Source organism: Capricornis sumatraensis, chromosome 4, assembly GCF_032405125.1.
Source record: "Capricornis sumatraensis isolate serow.1 chromosome 4, serow.2, whole genome shotgun sequence".
Classification (NCBI taxonomy): Eukaryota; Metazoa; Chordata; class Mammalia; order Artiodactyla; family Bovidae; genus Capricornis; species Capricornis sumatraensis.
Window position 1 is genome coordinate 160,784,025 of NC_091072.1, and position 18,932 is coordinate 160,802,956.

At 59.6% G+C, this 18,932-nt stretch overlaps 1 protein-coding gene across 1 annotated transcript in view; it reads right to left on the reverse strand.

Annotated features, from left to right (window-relative positions):
- Positions 1–18,932, reverse strand: part of CELSR1 (cadherin EGF LAG seven-pass G-type receptor 1) — a 144,848-nt gene that overhangs the window by 53,841 nt on the left and 72,075 nt on the right. The window contains exons 4-6 of the mRNA XM_068971563.1: positions 12,801–13,023; positions 7,164–7,279; positions 6,719–6,807 (exon numbers count right to left, since the gene is read on the reverse strand). Of these exons, the coding sequence (XP_068827664.1) occupies positions 6,719–6,807; positions 7,164–7,279; positions 12,801–13,023 (428 nt within the window). The remainder of the gene's footprint in view (positions 1–6,718; positions 6,808–7,163; positions 7,280–12,800; positions 13,024–18,932) is intronic.

The following is an 18,932-nucleotide window of genomic DNA, read 5'->3' on the forward strand; positions in this document are numbered from 1 at the left end:
CTTTTTAGAAAAGAAAACAGAAATGGCTCATGAGCCCATCGCCCAGATGACTCCTGCTGTATTCTTTAATAAAAGAAAACTTGAAACAGGTAAAATATCACAGGAAGTTAAAAAGTGAGCACGAAGACCCCCTCCTTTCTCATTAACCGTCTTCCCAAAGGCACCCACATGCGGTGGACTCTCTGCAGAAAGAGTCGCAACAATGCCTCCCGTCACCGAATCACAGGAATAATAAACAGCTGATGTTTCAAGATACCACGCGTGGGATGGCTTAGGACCCAGCACAGCTATCTGATCCGTGTTGTTGATGGATTTGCTTTCGGGGGGAGGAGGGTGCCCTTCAGGAAGAAAATGTGCGCATGCCAGCACATATTTGTCCATCTTTCTAAGTTCTTTTAGTTAAGTCCTTGAGTTAATTTTAGGTGTACACGCAATTCTAAAAAATAAGCGAGATCTGAGGCACCCTTTACCCAGTTTCCACCAACTGTAAACATCACGGCCCAGATGTGGACGCTGATACTGTCAGGATACAGAGCATTTCCATCAGCACGAGGACCCCACCCTCTTCCCTTCCACCCCCGCCCCCAGCCCAGGCAGCCACTCATCCATGCTCCAGGTCTGCCATGCCCTCATTCAGGAGTGATACACAGATGGAACCACACAGAACGCAAGCTCAGTTCAGTCCAGTTCAGTCGCTCAGTCGTGTCCGACTCTTGGCGACCCCATGGACTGCAGCATGCCAGGCCTCCCTCTCCATCACCAACTCCCGGAGTTTACTCAAACCCATGTCCATTGCGTTGGTGATGCCATCCAACCATCTCATCCTCTGTCGTCCGCTTCTCCTCCTGCCCTCAATCTTTCCCAGCATCAGCGTCTTTTCCAATGAGTCAGCTCTTCGCATCAGGTGGCCAAAGTATTGGAGTTTCAGCTCCAGCATCAGGCCTTCCAACGAATATTCAGGACTGATTTCCTTTAGGATGGACTGGTTGGATCACCTTGCAGCCCAAGGAACTCTCAAGAGTTTGCTCCAACACCACAGTTCAAAAGCATCAATTCTTCGGTGCTCAGCTTTCTTTATAGTCCAACTCTCACATCCATACATGACTTCAAACCATAGCTTTGACTAGACGGACCTTTGCTGACACAAACTCATGAGCTTGGCTCTCCCTGGTCAGCACACTTTTCTCTTACTTGTGTCAGAAGTTCCTCCCGTCTTACTACTGAGGAGTATTCCAGGTTCCGAGGTGCGCGGATGCACACAGTCTGCGTAACTTTCAGTTTGGGAATGTGAGGGATATAAGCTGCTGCACATCTCTGTCTACGTGAGTCGCATCTATAGTCATGAGGGACGTTGGTCTGCAGCTTGTTTTTGGTCCTGTCTTCATCTGATTTTGGAATTAGGGGAACATTAGCTTCACAAAATGGACTGGGGAGTGTTCCCTCCTCTTCTGTTTTCTGAAAGACACTGTACAGAATCGGTGTAATTCCTGAAACATTTGATAGAACTCTCAGGTGAAACCACCAGAGCCCAAGATTTCATTCTGGGGAGTTTTTAAAGTACAGTTTCCTTAATAGTAACGTAGTTGTGTGAATTAGTTATTTCGTGTGGGCTGATTTGCGGCAGTGTGTGTGTTTCAAGGAATTGAGAATTTATTCCTGATACGACTAACCTATCTTCTCTCTTTTTTTTTTTTCCTTCCTAGAAGTTTGATGACATTACTGGTTTTCCCAAAGCTCTTTGTTCCATTGATTCTATTGGTTTCCTGGTTTAAAAATCTCTGGTTTCTGCTCTTGTCTTTACTCACTCCTTCCTTCTACTTGCTTTGGGTTTATTTCGCTCTTCTTGGTGGAGGTTCTTGAAGTGGGAGCCTTCCGGGAGTTGGTGATGGACAGGGAAACCTGGCGTGCTGTGGTCCGAGGGGTTGCAAAGAGCTGGACACGACTGAACTGAACTGAACTGAAGTGGGAACTTGGACTATCGATCTGAGATGTAGCCTCAGTATTCTTGCCTGGAGACTCCCCAAGGGCAGTGGAGCCTTGTATGCTGCAGTCCACGGGGTCGCAGAGCTGGACATGACTGAGTGACTAAGCATAGCCTAGCGCAGGTCTTTTCTAATATGAGAATAAAATGCTGTGAATTTCCCTCTCAGCATCCCACATATTTTGGCATTTTGTATTTTCATTTCCTTTAAATTAAAAAAAAAAATTTAAACAAACTTCCTTCATTTTTCCCCTCCCTCCCTTTTCTGAATAATTGAATACCTGAGTCAAATCTCGATGAAGGCCCCTTGTTCCCAGCACCTGTCAGAGTCAGTCGGTAGATTCAGGGCCTAGAGAGGCAGCAGTCACAAGACGGGGCTGAATGGGAAGGGTGGCTGGGGAGGAGGCCTGGTGGGGGCTGCGGGTGAGCGAGGAGGTGGCGGCCCGGTGGGGCTGGAGGCCGTTTAAGCGATGGTGGATTCAGACAATGAAGAGCTATGCCAAGGGCAACGGGAACAGGATTTCTCACTGAGCAAGAAAAGACTCACAAACATGGAAGGGGAAAAACAGCTAGAATGACTCTGTGGTGTTGAAACGGAATTCAAAGTTTTCAATAAGTAGAGATAGAAAGAAGCATGAGTTTCAGTATGAGTATACGTGAACACACACACACACCTGTACACCCATGTAGAGGCCCTACTGGCCCCGTAAGAGAGACTGGGAGTGAGCCCCCCTAGGACCAACGAGTGCTTCTAGCACCTGAATCCTGGTTCCTAAATACCTTCCTTTACGGAAAGGATCCAGAGTTCTGCGGGTAAAGCGGACCGTCTCCCTCCCTCGAGCTCTCTCTCTCCCTCTGCTCACTGTCTCTCCCTTCCTCGCCTCCCCCACACCCTCCGGAACACACACGCCTGCACAACAGTCTTATCTCTTTGGTCTTTTTGTGTATCCCATACCCAGAACAACTCCCGGCACGCAGCAGGCACTCGATAACTGCTCCATGTATTGACGAGTGAACAGAGGCATGAAGAAAGAGCAGAAGGGAGTGACCTGGGAGGCTGGGCAGCCCCACCCAGGGGTGAACCCACAGGTCTGCAGGACCCCAGGAGGACCTCCATGAAGACCAGCCTGAAGCAAGTTTCTGGGTGGAAGCCCTTGAGTCTTCTGGAATATCTGCCGAAGCAAAGGGAGCCTCCCTGATCCTGAGGGTGGTTCAGATCAGTTCAGTCGCTCAGTCGTGTCCGGCGCCTGGCCCTCTGGGAATCACTGGGACCAGAACAGGCCACGCCTGCCGAGGCCCCGCCCAGGATCCCGTCAGTCACCTGCCGGCTGACGTGTCTGTGCCCCAGATGCCTGACGGGACAGGGGGAAGGCCTCCAGACGCCCCCACGCCGCCGCGCGGGGGGCACTGCTGGTGCTCAGTGACCATCCTCCCCGGGAAGAGCGGAGAAGTCCGCTCCCTGCTGCTCGCACAGGAGGGTGCTCCTCCCCCCTCCCCACGGCCCCCGGGGGTCTCGACACAAACATTCTGGTGCCCAAGGGCGAGGGGGAAGGACAGACACCCCACAGAGCTCTGACTGACGCTGAACCTGAGTTCCCAGTGCAGAGAAATCACTTAAAGAATGAGCCACACAGACCCTTCTGCAAGCTGGTGGGGAAAACGTTTACCGACCGTGCACAACAGCCTTGGAGGAAAAGACATCTGCGACCAGGCGATGAGCACATGGGCGCGCGTGAGTGCGTGCTCAGTCGTGTCCGACTCTTGCGACCCCATGGACTGCAGCCCACCAGATTCCTCTGTCCGTGGGATTTTCCAGGCAAGAATACTGGAGTGGGTTGCCATTTGGTTCTCCAGGGGATCCTCCCCACCCCGAAATCAAACCTGTGTCTATTGTGTCTCCTGCACTGGCAGGCAGGTCTTCACCAGAGCACAAGCCCTCCAAATCCTCCCCAAACCTCCATGGGCGGTGTGGGTAGAGGGGCCCCAGGTTCCACCTGTGCCTGACGGAGTTCAACACATTTGTGCAAAGTGTCCTCCTTTAAAACACCTTCCCAGGAAAACACCCAGCTCCAGTGGGCACCTGAGCTCCACCGAAAGTGAATTTTGCCACTGGCCCATCTCGCTTAAAATGCCACCCCAAGCAGAAAGAAAAAGTGAACTGACTTTGCTGGACTCCCTGCCTGGTGGACTTCCCTTGTGGCTCAACTGGTAAGATTCTTCCACCCACAATGCGGGAGACCTGGGTTCGATCCCTGGGTTGGGAAGATCCCCTGGAGAAGAGAAAGGCTCCCCACTCCGGTATTCTGGCCTGGAGAATTACACGGACTGCACAGTCCGTGGGGCCGCAAAGAGTCAGGCACGACTGAGCGACTTTCACTTTCTTTCACTTTTCTGCCTGGGGGACCAGCCCGCATGGACCCTATCAAGGGGTCATGTCCCCTGCTTCCTGGCTGCCTTTGGCCAATGGGAGGCCTAACAGGAGATTGAGGGCGGGGGGCGTTGCCAGGAGGTTACTTCTCTGCACAGGGGGCTTCTCCCCAGTACCCTTCCTGTCCGGGTTCCACTCTGCACTCTCCCGGTCCCTCTTGGCCTCAAGGCTGACACAGCCCTGGGTCCTGCACTGCCCACATGGATGGAAGCCCCACAACCTGTCCCCTTTGGTCATAAGCCCTCCTGCGCCATCCTGAGGAGGTTTCCACCTGTTTCTGGGGGCGGGGGAGGGGGTGACTGGTAAAAGAGCCCAGACAGGTCTCAGGGCAACCGTGGACTTTGGGGGAGGCCCCATGGGGACCCAGGGGTTTCCCACCAGGACCCACCCTGAGGACCAGAGCTGAGGTGGGTGGCTGACAAAACAAACTCGCAGAGCAGAGCGGCCCGCCACCCACAGACCACCTTCACGGCCCTCCTTCCTGCCCGCGGTCGCACCCTGACGCGGCCCCCCGCCACAGGCCCCCGCAGCCCCCCGCCGCAGGCCCTCCACACGGGCCTGAGCTGCTTCCCGCCCGGGCCCAGGGCGGGGAGGGGCCTCTGCCTGGACAAGCCAGCGCCTTGGCCCCGAGAGACACAAAGCTCCCGAGACAGACGCCCTAATCCCGAGCACTCCTATCGTGCGAGGAGGCAGACCACGGGGGCGGCCTCCAGGTCTGCGTGTAAACTGCAGGGTTCCTCCACCCAGCAGCCTCGGGCGAGAGAGGAAGTAGCTGAGCGGCCCAGAGGAGAGGCCTAATCCTGCACCCAGGGTCTGCTTCAGGATCAGAAGCCGGGGTGGCAGGGGTCCACGTCTCCTGGGCCCCTCCTCCCCAGGGGCCCCTTCAGGAGGGAGTTTATTCCTCGGGGCCGCCTGCAGGGGCGCTGTGAGCAGGCAGGCCTTGGCGATGTCGGAGGCCGATGGAAGCCCCGGGACCAGGGCAGGGTGGGCTGAGACAGAGGCCCCGTCTCTGCTCAGCTGGGACCACTGGCAGCTGACCCTGCTGGGGAGTCGAGGCTGACTCAGCCCCCAAGCCCAGTCTTCAACCAGCCCTGGGAGGTATGTTTCCCACACAAGCAGGAAGGAAGAGGTTCCACAGTGCTTCCCTGACATGAAGCGGGGGCCCCTGAGGGTCTCTTTGGCACCCTGCTGGGCGGGAAGCCCCCCGGAGGCACACATCCTGCCCCCAGAGGATGACCAGGGACGGCCCATCCCTGGGGTCCTGGCCCTGCCCACAAGGGGAGGAGGCCAAAGGCTGAGAGCTCAGAGGCAGGAAGGTCAGACAGCGGGCGCCATGTCCTTGCCATGTGGCCCTGGAGCCCCGCTGTGACCCTTAACTTTCCCTTCGTGCTACTCGAGGGTGTGTGCAGCACCCTGACAAGGGCCCACATGGTCCTCACGTTCCCAAGAGGGACGCCAGCCCCCGCCTCGCTTCAGACCTGCATCCCGGCCCTCAGCACAAACGCGGCGCGGAGTTTCACACCCGAGTCAGAGCCCGGCCGCCCTCTTCCCCGGGAGGGGCAACAGGAGCACCCGCCCTCAGGCTGGGGGCAACAAACCAGGGCCACTGTGCGGGACGATCACTGCCACAAGCTACACATTCAGGGCGGTGGAGCCGTGGAGGGTTAGATTCCCACTGTGTCCAAAGGCGGAAAGGCAGTGCTCTTTCTCCATGGGTGTATCCCTTACCGAGCGGGGACCCCTTGTCTTCGAGCCAAGCCGGGCCCAAGTCTGTGGCTGAGCGCCATGAGGGGGAGGCGCCCCAGAGTTCCCCAGGAAGGAAAAGAGAGGCTTGCCAAATCCCTGGCAATTGGAAAGCGGGGCATTCTGATGCAAAAACCGGCAAGGAGTCTCCTTACCAGTCAAGAAACAGCAAAATGAAAGGAAACCCCCCAAAAATGCCCAGACCTTCACAGCATTTCCTGGGAGAGCCTTCTGCCTCTCGGGTTTCACCCAGGGAGGCAGGGAAGGAAGGTTTAGGCCTTGGAACTGTGTCTGAATGGCCTGGGATTTCAGCCCTCAGTAACGACTCGGCCGAGGCAGCCACAATGAATAAGCTCTTTCTGCGTCCTGCCCCAGGGGTCGGGTGATCTCTGGGGTCCCAGCGCTCCCTGAGGGAGTATCCGCCACACCGTGGGGCTTGGATGTCTGCACAGAGACCGTCACAGAGGCTCGTTTCCTACGTAACTTCGCCCAGTGGCGTGCTTTGCGTCTCAGCAGGGCCGGGGGCTGCGTGGGGCGGGCGGGGTGGGGCGGGGGCCAGGGCCTACCTTGTTGTAGTACTGCACCTGCACCACGTGCCAGCGGCCGTCGCTCACGCCCCCGGGGACCTGCGGCGCCACCGTGGTCGTGGTCTCACCTGCGGGGCCGGGGAGAAGAAAAGTGAGCAGACCCCCAAGGCAGAAAGTCCTTCTGACCGTCTGGACCCGCGTTCTCCCCAGCAACCGGGAAAACGTTTTCAAAGGCTTTGTCAATGTTTCCATCCTACAGAGGGCGCAAGGATTCCCCCGTCTCTGGACGCTTGAGCTGTGCCTGCAGCATTATAAACAGCGCTGCAGTGAACATCTTTGTGCGTTCCGGGATCCCCCCCTACCTCAGGTGGAGAACCAGGGATGGGCACGCTAGAGGGCGCTGTTGCAGGATGGGGTGGTTTCAACCAGCAAAGTGCCTGGGATGCAGCCCGAGGGCGGCTCCCTCCCGCACGGGAGGCTTTACCTGCCGAGAAGGTGAGCTGCACCTGCTCGTCCACAATCTCCAGGGCGATGAAGTCGTGCTTCTCGTTGAAGCGGCCGTTATACAGCAGCAGCGCGTTCCTCTCCTGGGTGGCAAACCTGGGGGGCAGAGTACATCGCGCAATGAATGACCCAGGGTGGAATCTGCAGGTGGCCAGGGGGCGCCCAGGGCGACAGCACCAGCCGCGCTCAGCCGAGACTCTGGTCCTGGGAGTCTCTTTCACGTCAGAAGTTGACAGCCCAGGTGGAGCTGGTGGTAAAGAACCCGCCTGCCAATGCAAGAGACACAAGAGACGCGGGTTCGATCCCTGAGTCAGGAAGACCCCCTGGAGGAGGGTGTGGCGACCCACTCCAGTATTCCTGCCTGGAGAATCCCATGGATGGAGGAGCCTGGCGGGCTACAGCCCATGGGATTGCAGCGTCGGACACGACTCAGCACACAAACAGCACAAATCCTGATTAACAGTGTTCTTTTCTGGAAGGAGCAAAGCAGATTCTGGGGGGAGCTTGGTTACCACCACCTTCATATGATGCTCTAGGAGGGTGACACAGACACGTGCCAGCGGGGAATGTGTGGGCACTGGACACAGGCAGGGCGCCTGCTGCTCAGCGGGCAGACCGCGTGTGCCCCTGGACACAGGGCGCGGGTGCTGATGGCCGGCTCAGGCCGGAGCCCCTCGTCCCCAGCACCAGGCTCCAGCCGCAGCCGCACTGCGTCCCTCTGGCCCTTCCCTGCCTGCTGGCCCCTGCCCGGGGGTGACCTCCCTGCCCCTGCAGGCCTCCCAGGCGTCCCTGCAGTTGCGTCTCCCCAACTCATTTTATCTAAACTGCGCCCCTCACAGTCTATCACGTCACTCATTTCGTTTCTGAAATTCTGCTCGTTTGTTCCTTTAGGAGAACGCGTGCTCCTGGGACTTCCCAGGCAGTCCGGTGGTTAAGACTCCAGGGTTCCACTGCAAGGGCGAGGGTTTGATCCCTGGTCAGGGAACAAAGATCCCGCAGGCTGAAAAACTTTTTTAAATAAAAAAATGTTTACAAAAGGACAAGTGATCCTTTAAGGGGAGGGATGATGACTCTCATTCACGGCTGCATTTCCAAGACCAAACAAGAAAGATCTGGTCCAGGTGCGTGTGTAACACCAGTGTGTTGCATCCACGCATCGGTGGGGCTCCCGTGAACCAACAGACGCGTGAAAATAGTCTTGTCAGACTTGAAGCATCAACAGTAAAAGACCTCTTACTCCGACAAGAAACAAAGAGCCTCAGAAATCTCCTCCTACCCAATAAGGAGGCCACTACCATCAGAGCTGAGGGTCCCCCGACACACCACGATGCCTCCTGGTCTCCCTGGTTACAGAGAACCCACAAATCCCGGGGGAAACTCAAGACTGTTTCCTGATACAGCTGGATGTCCCTCTCCCCCGAGATTAAGTGGGGAGAGTCCTTCCTTTGATTCCAGGTCAGTTTTACCCGCTTTCGTGCAGCAGGGGTCTGTGGGAGCCAGCGTCGGGCATCTGACCCCAGTTCCCCCTCCTTGAGGTGCACAGAACTGACACCTCCCACCCACAGCTGGCAGCCCCTCGGTTTAGAGGCAGCGGGCGCCAATGACAACGCTAAAAATACCTGCAGAGCAAAGTGTGGAGCCAGCAGGCAGAAGAGAGGAGCTGAATTAACAGCGGCTCGCTTCCTGAGACCCGCGGGCCGCACCTGCTCCCCTTCTGCAGGCCTGACGGGCGTGGGTTTCTCTTTGGACCAGGGTGGGAGCCGGTGCAGAGGGTCAGTGCAGGAGGGTCCTCAGGGGCGGGCCCCCTGCACTGCCAGGATGGAAGAGCTAACGAAGAGCCCTGGGGCCCCGGGCAGGGTCTGAACAGCGCCAAAGGAAAAAGGGCAGAAACAGAAACCGCAGCCTGGAGAGAGGGCCGGGAGCAGACAGGACAAAGGAGGCGGGTGAGCCCAGGCCCTGGGCAAACAGAGCCAGAAAGGGGAGACGCCGCCTCCAGAGAAACTGCCTGAAACAAAAGCCCTGGGCCGGCGCCCCAGCCCACCTTTCTCACGGTGCGGCCCCCAGCAGGCAGGGGGCCAGCTCCTTCCCGGCCCTGCCCACGCTCTGGGGCACTTGTCACGATTCTGCTTTTGATGCAAAACGCTCCCTGGTTTGGCGTCACCTCGACACCTGAGCCGTCATCAGGCATATGGGAAACTGTCCCTAAATTGTTGTCACATGATCACCTAAATTGCTACATTTCCCAAGCAAAGGGACACACACACGAGAGGGACACTGGATTAAACACCACTGCTCTTCAGCTTCTGCAGCTGGAGCTGCCAGTCTTCCTTTGCCGGTTTCTGCGTCCGTGGGCCGCCCCCTCACCCCGACCCCAGGACTTCCAGTCACCTTTCACGTCAGCCTCCTGCAGCTTAATGGCTGTGCTGCCCGCGGCAGATGGCTGCCGGTCATGCCCAGTGTTGGGCAGCCACGGCCACAGAGACAGCAAAACCACCTGGAGCAATGAGTCCACCAGAAGACACAGGGTACCTCTGACCTGGGGGCAGGCAACCACAGCAGCCTGCTAAACACCCAGCCACTTGGCACGCAACCTGGAGCAATGAGTCCGCCAGAAGACACAGGGCACCTCTGACCCGGGGGCGGGCACCCACAGCAGCCTGCTAAACACCCAGCCACCTGGCATGCAGAGTTGGCGAGGGTGCCAAAGAGGAGCCCTTGCTTTGGAGGCTGTGCCCACTCGGTGGCCTCCTGCGCACAGGGCTTACGGGCAGAGGAGGGACCGGGCTGGGAGCAGGAGGGACGTGGCTGGGAGCAGGCGGGGCCGGGACCAGGGCCTGGCACTGAGGCCCTCTGAGAGGGTGGGAGGGCAACAGCACCTGCCCTCTCATGTGCACCCCCTCCACACCCTGGAGAGGGGCCCTGGTTCGCTGGTTTACAGGCTGTGGAGGAGCCATGAACCGTGCACCAAGATGTGAGCAATCACCCCCAAACAACGGGCTCCACACGGCCCAAACCTCACAACTGCCCTCGGAATCAAACACCACTCCAACCTTGCAGTCAGGTCAGGGGGCCGACCAGATGCGTCTCCCACCCTCCTTCCAAGTTCCCGGGAAAGGGGGCAATGCTCAAAGGATCCAGAACAGGCATGCACACAGATGAGAGCCGCTCTTGCTGTTTCATTAAAGCTGGCCTCCGAGGAAGAGTCAGGAAGAGGGCTGAACGGGGAAATGTCTGCAGATCAGGATAAGCAGGCTACCCACAGAGCTGTCCACGCTGAGGTCTGTGATGAGCTAGGCAGAGCCCAGAAGGTATCTCACCAGGGACCCGCGTCTCGAAAAGGAATGCCCTCCATGGGGACGTGTCTGGACCCAGTGCAGATGTCCAAGCCTGAGAATCTACTGGGGGGCTGGAGCTGGACAAGGTGGGCGGGCCCAGGTGGGTCTGGGGGCTTGGGAGTCTGCCCACCTCTGCAGAGCCCCCAGCTGGCACTCCAGACCACTGAGAATGCCTGGAAGCTTTGTCCTCTGCAACTCAACCCCTCCCACCCGCACCGGGCCAAAGAGCCCCTGCTCTGGGAGGCCAGGAGGCCCCCCAGTGACGTCTCCAGGCTACAGGCGGGGAGCAGTGAGCGTTCACGCCGTGTCAGCATGGAACTACCAGCCAGTCGCTCCTGGCCTCTGGGCTCCTGGGTGTCAGGACGCAGGACAAGAAGCCCGTGAGGCGCTTCAGGCCAGTGGGTGGACAGGCACGGGCACAGCAGTCCTGGGGCTGAAGCCCGGATCCCAGCCAGGGAGCCCAAAGGGCCATTTAAAGGCTTCAAATGACGAGCATCTGCTTCAGAGACTTGAGCCCAATCGAATCATCCGACAACTGGGAAAAAAAATATCAGGGTGCCAGGAATCCTGGCCACCCAGTGTGGAGGATGGGTTTACAGCGAGCAGATTTGGGCCACAAGGTAGAAAACCCGCCAGTGATGCGAGGCCCCATGTTAACCGCGTGTCCTCCACAGGATCTTAGGGTCAGGCAGGGTGGACAGCAGCCTGATCCCACAAGCAGGGGCATTGGAGGCTGAAGGCAGCAGACAAGCAGGCGATGGCCAAACGCTGGACGGCCAGCAATGGAACGCAGGCGTGGCCCGGCCTGCTCACGGGGCCTTCCTGAAGGAAGCAGCGGGAGATGGGATCGGGGCAGGCGGGAGGGGCCGAGGAAACACCACGCAGGGCTGGGCGGGTCCAGGAGGCGAGGGTGGCCCCCGCCAGGATTGGGGTCACAGGGGTCAGCACACGAAGGCTGCCAAGTGCCATATTCAGAAGCTGGGTTTTACCCCGGGTGGCAGCCGGGCCCGGCACACCTATCGGACAAGGATCCCCCTGGCACAGGCTGAGAGTCTCGGACACCACAGCTGTCAGCCGAGGGGAGGACGGTGGCCCGGGCCAAGATGCTGGAAACTGGGAGAGAAGCGGCCAGACAGGGAGACACGGGGGTGAGGGACTCAGGACCTGAGTGCAATGGCGGGGGGTAGATAGCGGAGGGCTTCCCCGGGTGGGGCAGGACCCCCGGGAGAGGAGCTGCCCCATCCCGCCCCAAGAGGCCCTGAGCTCCAAAGGGCAACTCAGAGCAAGCGTCTGGTTCTGGGGGACATGGATGGTGCATTCCCAAGAAGACTGTGTCCCCAAAGACTGCATTCCCAAATGCTCACCAAACACAAAAAACACCTTATTCTTTTCTCAAGTTGAACTTGAGAAAAATCTTCACAGTAGAAATGACAGATCTTAAAAATTAAAAGTTAAATCTAAATTCTCTTGGAGAAAAAGATAAAAAAATAAGAGAATGGCCTGAGCGTGCAGTCAGCCTGCACCCTGTTACGGGTTAAGGGATCAGGGCTGAAAGGGGCGAGGCCGCCCACCCGTGGTTACCCAGCTCGCCAGAGACCCCACAGGAGCCTAGGCCGAGTCTGAGTCCCAAGCCCTTTCCCCCTATTTCTGGGCACTTGGATGGCAGAGGTGCCCACGTGGTGGTAGGTGGGCAGCACCAGGGCGTCTGGGCTGGCTTCATAGGCGTGGGAGCTGGGCAAACAGGGCCCCAAGCTTGTTAACGCTCTGCTGTTGCCAGCTGGAGATTTCTCACTTTCGAATCAGGGGAAAGTGAAGTGACAGTGAAACTTACTCAGTTGTGCCCGACTCTCTGCGACCCCATGGGACTGTACAGTCTATGGGATTCTCCAGGCCAGAATACTGGAGTGGGGAGCCTTTCCCTTCTCCAGGGGATCTTCCCAACCCAGGGACTGAACCCAGGTCTCCCACATTGCAGGTGGATTCTTTACCAGCTGAGCTACCAGGGAAGCCCAAGAATACTGGAGTGGGTAGCCTATCCCTTCTCCAGCGGATCTGCCTGACCCAGGAATCGAACCGGGGTCTCCTGTGCTGCAGGCGGATTCTTCACCAGCTGAGCCACAGGGGAAGCCCTGGCATCAGGGGCCACATCCTCTACTTGCACGGGGTCCTGTAGGCAGCGCCGGCCAGGGCGACGCGGACGGAGGGCCAGAGGGCCGCTCTGAGACCCGAGACTGCCCCCCAACCTCCAGCACGGGCGGTGGCGCGGGGACGCGGGGACTCACGCGAGGGCCACGGTGAAGTGGAAGCGCTGCCTCAGGCCCCGGAAGGTGACGAAGGACTGCGGTGGGAAGCTCCGGGTGGTCACCTCGCAGTAGGGCCTCTCGAACGCGCCGGGGGGGCACACGCAGTGGAAGCCACCGATGAGCAGGTTCACACAGGTGCCCCCGTTCTTGCACACGCCGTGGGCGCAGCGGCCAGAGCGCACGTTCACCTCGCAGTGCTCGCCTGGGGGACGGAGTGGGAGAGAGGGGGTCACACGGTGACCTGGGTGGGGGGGGGGTAGGGGATGGGGAGGGGAGGGGGAAGGAGAGGGGGGAGGGGAGGAGAGGGGGGAGGGGGGGGGGAAGGCCTCTCCCCAGCCCAGGGGGAGAGGGGGTCACATGGCAGCCTGGGGAGAGGGGAGGAGAGGGGAGGGGAGGGGAGGGGGGAGGGGAGGAGAGAGGAGAGGGGAGGGGGAGAGGGGAGGGGGGAGGGGAGGAGAGAGGAGAGGGGAGGGGAGAGGGGAGGGGAGGGGAGGGGAGGGGAGGGGAGAGGGGAGGGGAGGGGAGGGGAGAGGGGAGGAGAGGGGAGGGGAGGGGAGGGGAGAGGGGAGGGAGGGGAGGGGAGGGGAGAGGGGAGGAGAGGGGAGGGGAGGGGAGGGGAGGGGAGGGGAGGGGAGGGGAGGGGAGGGGAGGGGAGGGGAGGGGAGGGGAGGGGAGGGAAGGGGAGAGGGGAGGGGAGGGGAGGGGAGGGGAGAGGGGAGGGGAGGGGAGGGGAGGGGAGGGGAGGGGAGAGGGGAGGGGAGGGGAGAGGGGAGGGGAGGGGAGAGGGGAGGGGAGGGGAGTGGGGAGGGCAAGCCCCGCACCCAGGCCACAAATGCTACTGCAGAACCAGCTGCTAAACCCAAACCTGGGGGCACCTGAGGCCTCTGGGAACCGCCCTGGAGCCGGGCTGTGATCAGATACGTGGTGTTCCTGCAGGCGTGAGGGCACCCAGTGCCCAGTGGGCTGTCCAAGGGGTGGTTAGCACCCCAGGGGCCTCCCTGCTGAATGCACCAGGTGGCTGAGCCACTCATCCCTGTCCTGGGCCTCCGGGGTCCCCGCCCTTGGTCGGGCGGGGGGACGGGTATGTGCGGCCATGAGTGCCTCTCGGCACCCCACCCTGTTCTGAACCCCCAGCTGAGCCTGGAGCTCTTCCAAGAGCCCCACCTAGAAAGACTGAGAATGCTGAGAGGGCCCCGTGCCCTCCCCACACCCACGTCTGCACGACGGCTGGGCACCCCCGGGCTCGTCGGAGACCCAGGAGCAGGCTGGGGTCATACAGAGTGCCCCCAGCCCATCACCTGCCACGCAGACCCACTGCCCGCCGGACAATGCTGGGCTGCGATCCTGTAATCAAGTCTGTCCCGCACACTGGCCCCCAGCTGTGCTCCAACGCCCTCTCTGTGGCCTAACCGCCCCCCACCACCCCCGTGGCAGGGGAGTTCTGGAAGCTTCCACCGACCAGGGAGCCCACGCTGACTGCCTCTGCCCCAGAGGCCTACCAGACCCAGGCTGCCCATCAGTGGCGAGGCCGCCGCGGGGGCCTGGCTGCATGAGCCTCACTCCCTGGAACATGGCCCGGGCCTGCCTGTCATGAGGTGGGCATCACTAGCCCCTCACAGACCCGCAGACCAACAGGAACTTCCGACAACCGGAAATTCCCCAGCTCTCATCTGTATCTCACCAGGTACTGAGTTTTAAATGAAAGCATTTAAAATAATTTTTTGGCCATGCCACTCAGCATGTGGGATCTTAGTTTCTCAACCAGGGATCGAACCCACGCCCCTCACAGTGGAAGCGTCCTAGCCACCGGGCCACCGGGAAGTCCCTTAATGCATACACTCTAAACTAAGAGTATTTCATTCACACACTAAGGAAAGTCACCATGTAAACAGTGAGGCCTGGAAAGTCTTCAGTCTCTTGCAGGTCCCACCGGAGGAGACAGGATTGCGGGGTGCCCTGCGCCCGCATGTGGGCTCAGGGCCAGGGGTAGCGTGGAGACCCTCCCTGTGGGCCTCAGAGCTTCTTCTCTTTCTTCCCAGTGGCTGCACAGTATTCCGTTAGAGGACCCCATCAGAACCTAAATCACTGATGTGTCTCCTACTGCTGATGGACAGGTAGGCTGCTTATAACTTGCTTTTACTGCAGACCGCTTCTTAAATTATTAATCATTTGTCTCCGGCTGCGCTGGGTCTTCGCTGCTGCGAGGGCTTTCTCCAGTCGTGGTCCCCAGGCTTCTCACTTCAGTGGCTTCTCCCTCTGCGGAGCGCAGACCCTGGAGCACAGGCTCGGGAGTCGTAGGGTACAGGCCCTGCTGCTCCGCGGCACGTGGGGGCCGCCCGGATCAGGGATCACACCCGTGCTTCCTGCCTCGGTCGGTGGATTCTTCACCACTGAGCCACCGAGGAGGCCCCGTATAACTTTTTGATACACGTCCTTGTTGTGTTTTAAGAATCTCTCTCCAGAGAAAATTCCTGAAAGTGGTGAATCAAGGTGCACGCTTGATAAGTATTTCCAAACTGCCCTCCACAAAAGGATGCACAGACTCATACATCCTCACCAACACGAGAGTGGCGATCAGTCTGTAAAATATTTTATATTTCTGACAAATGAACCTCCAAGGTGTTTTATTTGCATTAATTTTTGCTGAGGTTCAACATCTGCCCGAATTCTACTGAGTCAATTGGGAATGTGAACAAACTGGGTAGTGATATTAAAATATATCATCAGCTTTTTAAACCTTGGAGGCGCCGGGTCTCGGTTGCAGCACACGACATTCGTTGTGTCAATTCAGAATCTTTCTTTGCCGCGCAAGGACTCTCTCGTTGTGGTGCGTGGGCTGAGCTGCTCCGTAGCATGTGGGGTCTTAGCTCCCCAACCAGAGATTGAACCTGCATGCCCTGAATTGCAAGGTGGATTCTTACCCACTGGACCCCGAGGGAAGTCCCGATCATTAATTCTTGGATATAGTGGAGAGTGGGTGCTGTGTGTAGCCCACGTGCCCCGCCAGGACAGAGACTCTGGAGTGCTGGGTGACAACCGCTCACAGCTGCGACCCTGCCCTCAGACCCTCCCCCCGAAATCCCTCAACCACAGCTGCATGGCCCCCACTGGGGCAGCTCACAGCCAGCAACAGCCCCACAGGGAGGTGGGGAAGCCCAGCCCCATGGCCCAGGGCAGCCTCCTCTGCACCGCATCGCCAGAGCTGAGACATGGAGTCACAGAGGCCTCTGCTGCCGCATTGCTGCGGCCCAGCCTCTCCTCTGGGCAGCCCCATGAGCCCCTGTCCCCACCCCCTGCCCAGGCGTGGCTCCCGGGAAGGCGGATCTCGGGCCTCGGGGTCTGTTTCTCGGGGAGGCCGACCTCCGACCGAGCTGATTTTCGAGCGCTCAGTAATTGACGGGTGTAAGAAAACTCCATCCGTCACCCGAGAGGGAACGCTTCACAAGAGCTTATTTTTGAGGAGCAGGTGAAACTGATCTGTAATTAGCGTGACGATCCTCCGAAGCAAGCTGGGCACCAGGGAAATCTGAATTTCCTCTCCTTCTCGGGAGTATCTTCCTCCCCAGGCTGCGACAGCTGAGGACACACAACTTGCTCAGTGGAGGTGGCCCAGCCTGAGCCCCTTGGACACAGGGAGGAGAGCCTCAACTGCTGAGCTCTTACTGAAGTTCATAACCGCACACGGACCACCAGGCCAGGGCCCCGGGCCCAGCCCACCCCCAGGGCTGTGCCCACCCCCAGGGCCGGGCAGGGTCAGGCGGGGGTTTTTTTCCATCCCCTTCCTCCTACCAGGCAGGGAAGGGAGAGACCACAGGCCCACCCAGGACACCCACCTGCTCTCCCCTAGCAGGCAGCTGCCCCCGAACGACTCGTGAGGAGAGGTTTCACGCGCTGCTCGGAAAGGAGAGGCCCACCCGGCCGCACACCCCGCTCCAGGCTCCACCATCGGGGCAGACCCTCTGGTCTCCCCACCGGCTCCGGGGTCACCAGGGCGCCCCACCCCGCCCGCCATGGACACCCGGCAGGCCGTGCACACACACGGGCCCTCACTCACACCCAGCCACATGCTGCTGACACACTCGCACTGTCACACACACGCTCAGTATTCACAAGCATGCACACCCATAAACGCATTCGCACCCTTACATCTGCCCTCAGCCACACACGTACACACATGCACACACACACACCCACACACACACACCCACACTAAGGGGCCCACCTGGCCCCTTCCCAGGTGGGCGGCTCGCAGCCTTCAATTCTGCTCATTAATTGTAAATGCTTAGCTGAAGGCGTATTTGTTTTTCGTTCACTTCAGATTCTCTAATCTCTCCTTTTAAAATCCGTGTGACGTCTGGGACTGTTTGCTCTCCAAGTCCCGACTTGGCGGGTCGAGGGCCAAGCACGACGTGTTCTGAAGTAATAAAGCTGCAGTGAGAGGCCGGGGCGGGCCGCGCTCCCTAAGCCGTGACGGCAAACAAAGGGGGGCCTGGCCGGCCCTCCCCGCGGCGCCCCGCCCTCCCTCGGCGTCCGGAACCTTGCCCGGCTGGGCTCGGCCCCAGTGGTCAATGTCAGCCCCCGCCCCCACCAAGGCCACGGCGGCGGCTCATGGGCTCTGCCCTTGAGCCGACTGGAAGTCTGGATCCCTCCACCTCCATCCAAGATCCAGGGGCTCCCGCGACGGGCTCCCAGCTGCCTGGGCCCAGAGAAGGACGGCCCTGCTCAGAGAGAGCGAGCGTGCCCTCCATTCAGTTCTGAGACCTGCATTTGACTCTGCCCGCCGTACTCCTGCTCACGGGCGGTTTTCCAGCGGCTGCCGGGAAGCCTGGGTCCGCAGGCGGCCCCGGGGACGGGAGGACGGCCCAGCAGGACGTGTGCTGCCCGCGCCCCGCAGCCACTCAGCCCGCTGCTGCAGGGCCTCCGCCGTGCCGCGGAAAGGGCGTGCTGCCTTGTGGGGTTCCTCCGCTCCTCTGCTTAACCCATCATGCAACTTTAAATCAACTGCAAATAAAGCTCAGTCACCATGAAATTATTTGTTTTAAGCACAAAAGGTTTTTCTTTTCTCACAGGTAGTCGTATTTGTTTCCTGGGTCTGCTGTGACAAGTACGGCAAAGCAGAGGGCTTAAAGGGAACAAAAACGAATTCTCTCATAGATCTGGGGGTGTCAGCAGGGCCACCCCCCTCTGCAGGCTCCAGGGGGCTCCTCCCTGCCTCCCCCAGCTGTCAGGCCCCCTCCTCCACCCGTGTTCCTGGGCTTGTGGCCTCCTCATCCCTCATCTGTGGTCACGTGGCTATCTTTCCTGCGTCTCATCTCCCCATCCTCTCTCTTACAAGGACTCCAGTCACTGGGTTCAGATGGACCCCGAGTCCGGGACGATGTTCACTAATCACTGGGAGCCTCACCGATTACATCTGGAGAGACCCTGCTTCCAACATTCTGAGGTTCCGCACGTGAACCTGGGGGGACACTATCCAGCCCCCTTGGTGGCCTCTGCATCCGCCCTAAAACTGCTCTCCCGGTAAACGCTGGCCTCAGGGGGCCGGGCCCGAGCCTGCAGAGCTGCGATCCCAGTTTCTCAGGGACCTGGTGACTCATCGGCTCTGGCTTCCCTGCCCCGCAGGATGCTCTTCCCGGCCTCCCCAGCCGGCCAGCGAGGGGCCAGCTCCGCAGCTCCACGGCCACGCCTCGGGCCCTTCTCTGGGCCCACACCTGCCCACCCGCTCCTCCATTCTCTTCCCCACAAACCCAGACCTCAGACCTGTCTCCCCAAACCAAGTCCGTTCTCCGGGTTCCCCACCCGGGGAGGGGCCTGCAGCCACCACGGAGGATGGGGACCAAGAGCCCTGGGGCCACTCGCCCCTCCTCCCTTGCCCCCACCAGTGCACCCCCAGGATCCGAGCCACCCCAGGGCCTGGGTCACCCCAGGGCCCGGGTCACCCACCCCCAGGGCCCAAATCACCCACCCCCAGGGCCCAAATCACCCACCCCCAGGACCCGAGTCACCCCCAGGATCCAAGTCACCCCCAGGACCCGAGTCACCCCCAGGGCCCAGGTCACCCCAGGATCCGAGACACCCCAGGGCCCAAATCACCCACCCCCAGGGCCCAAA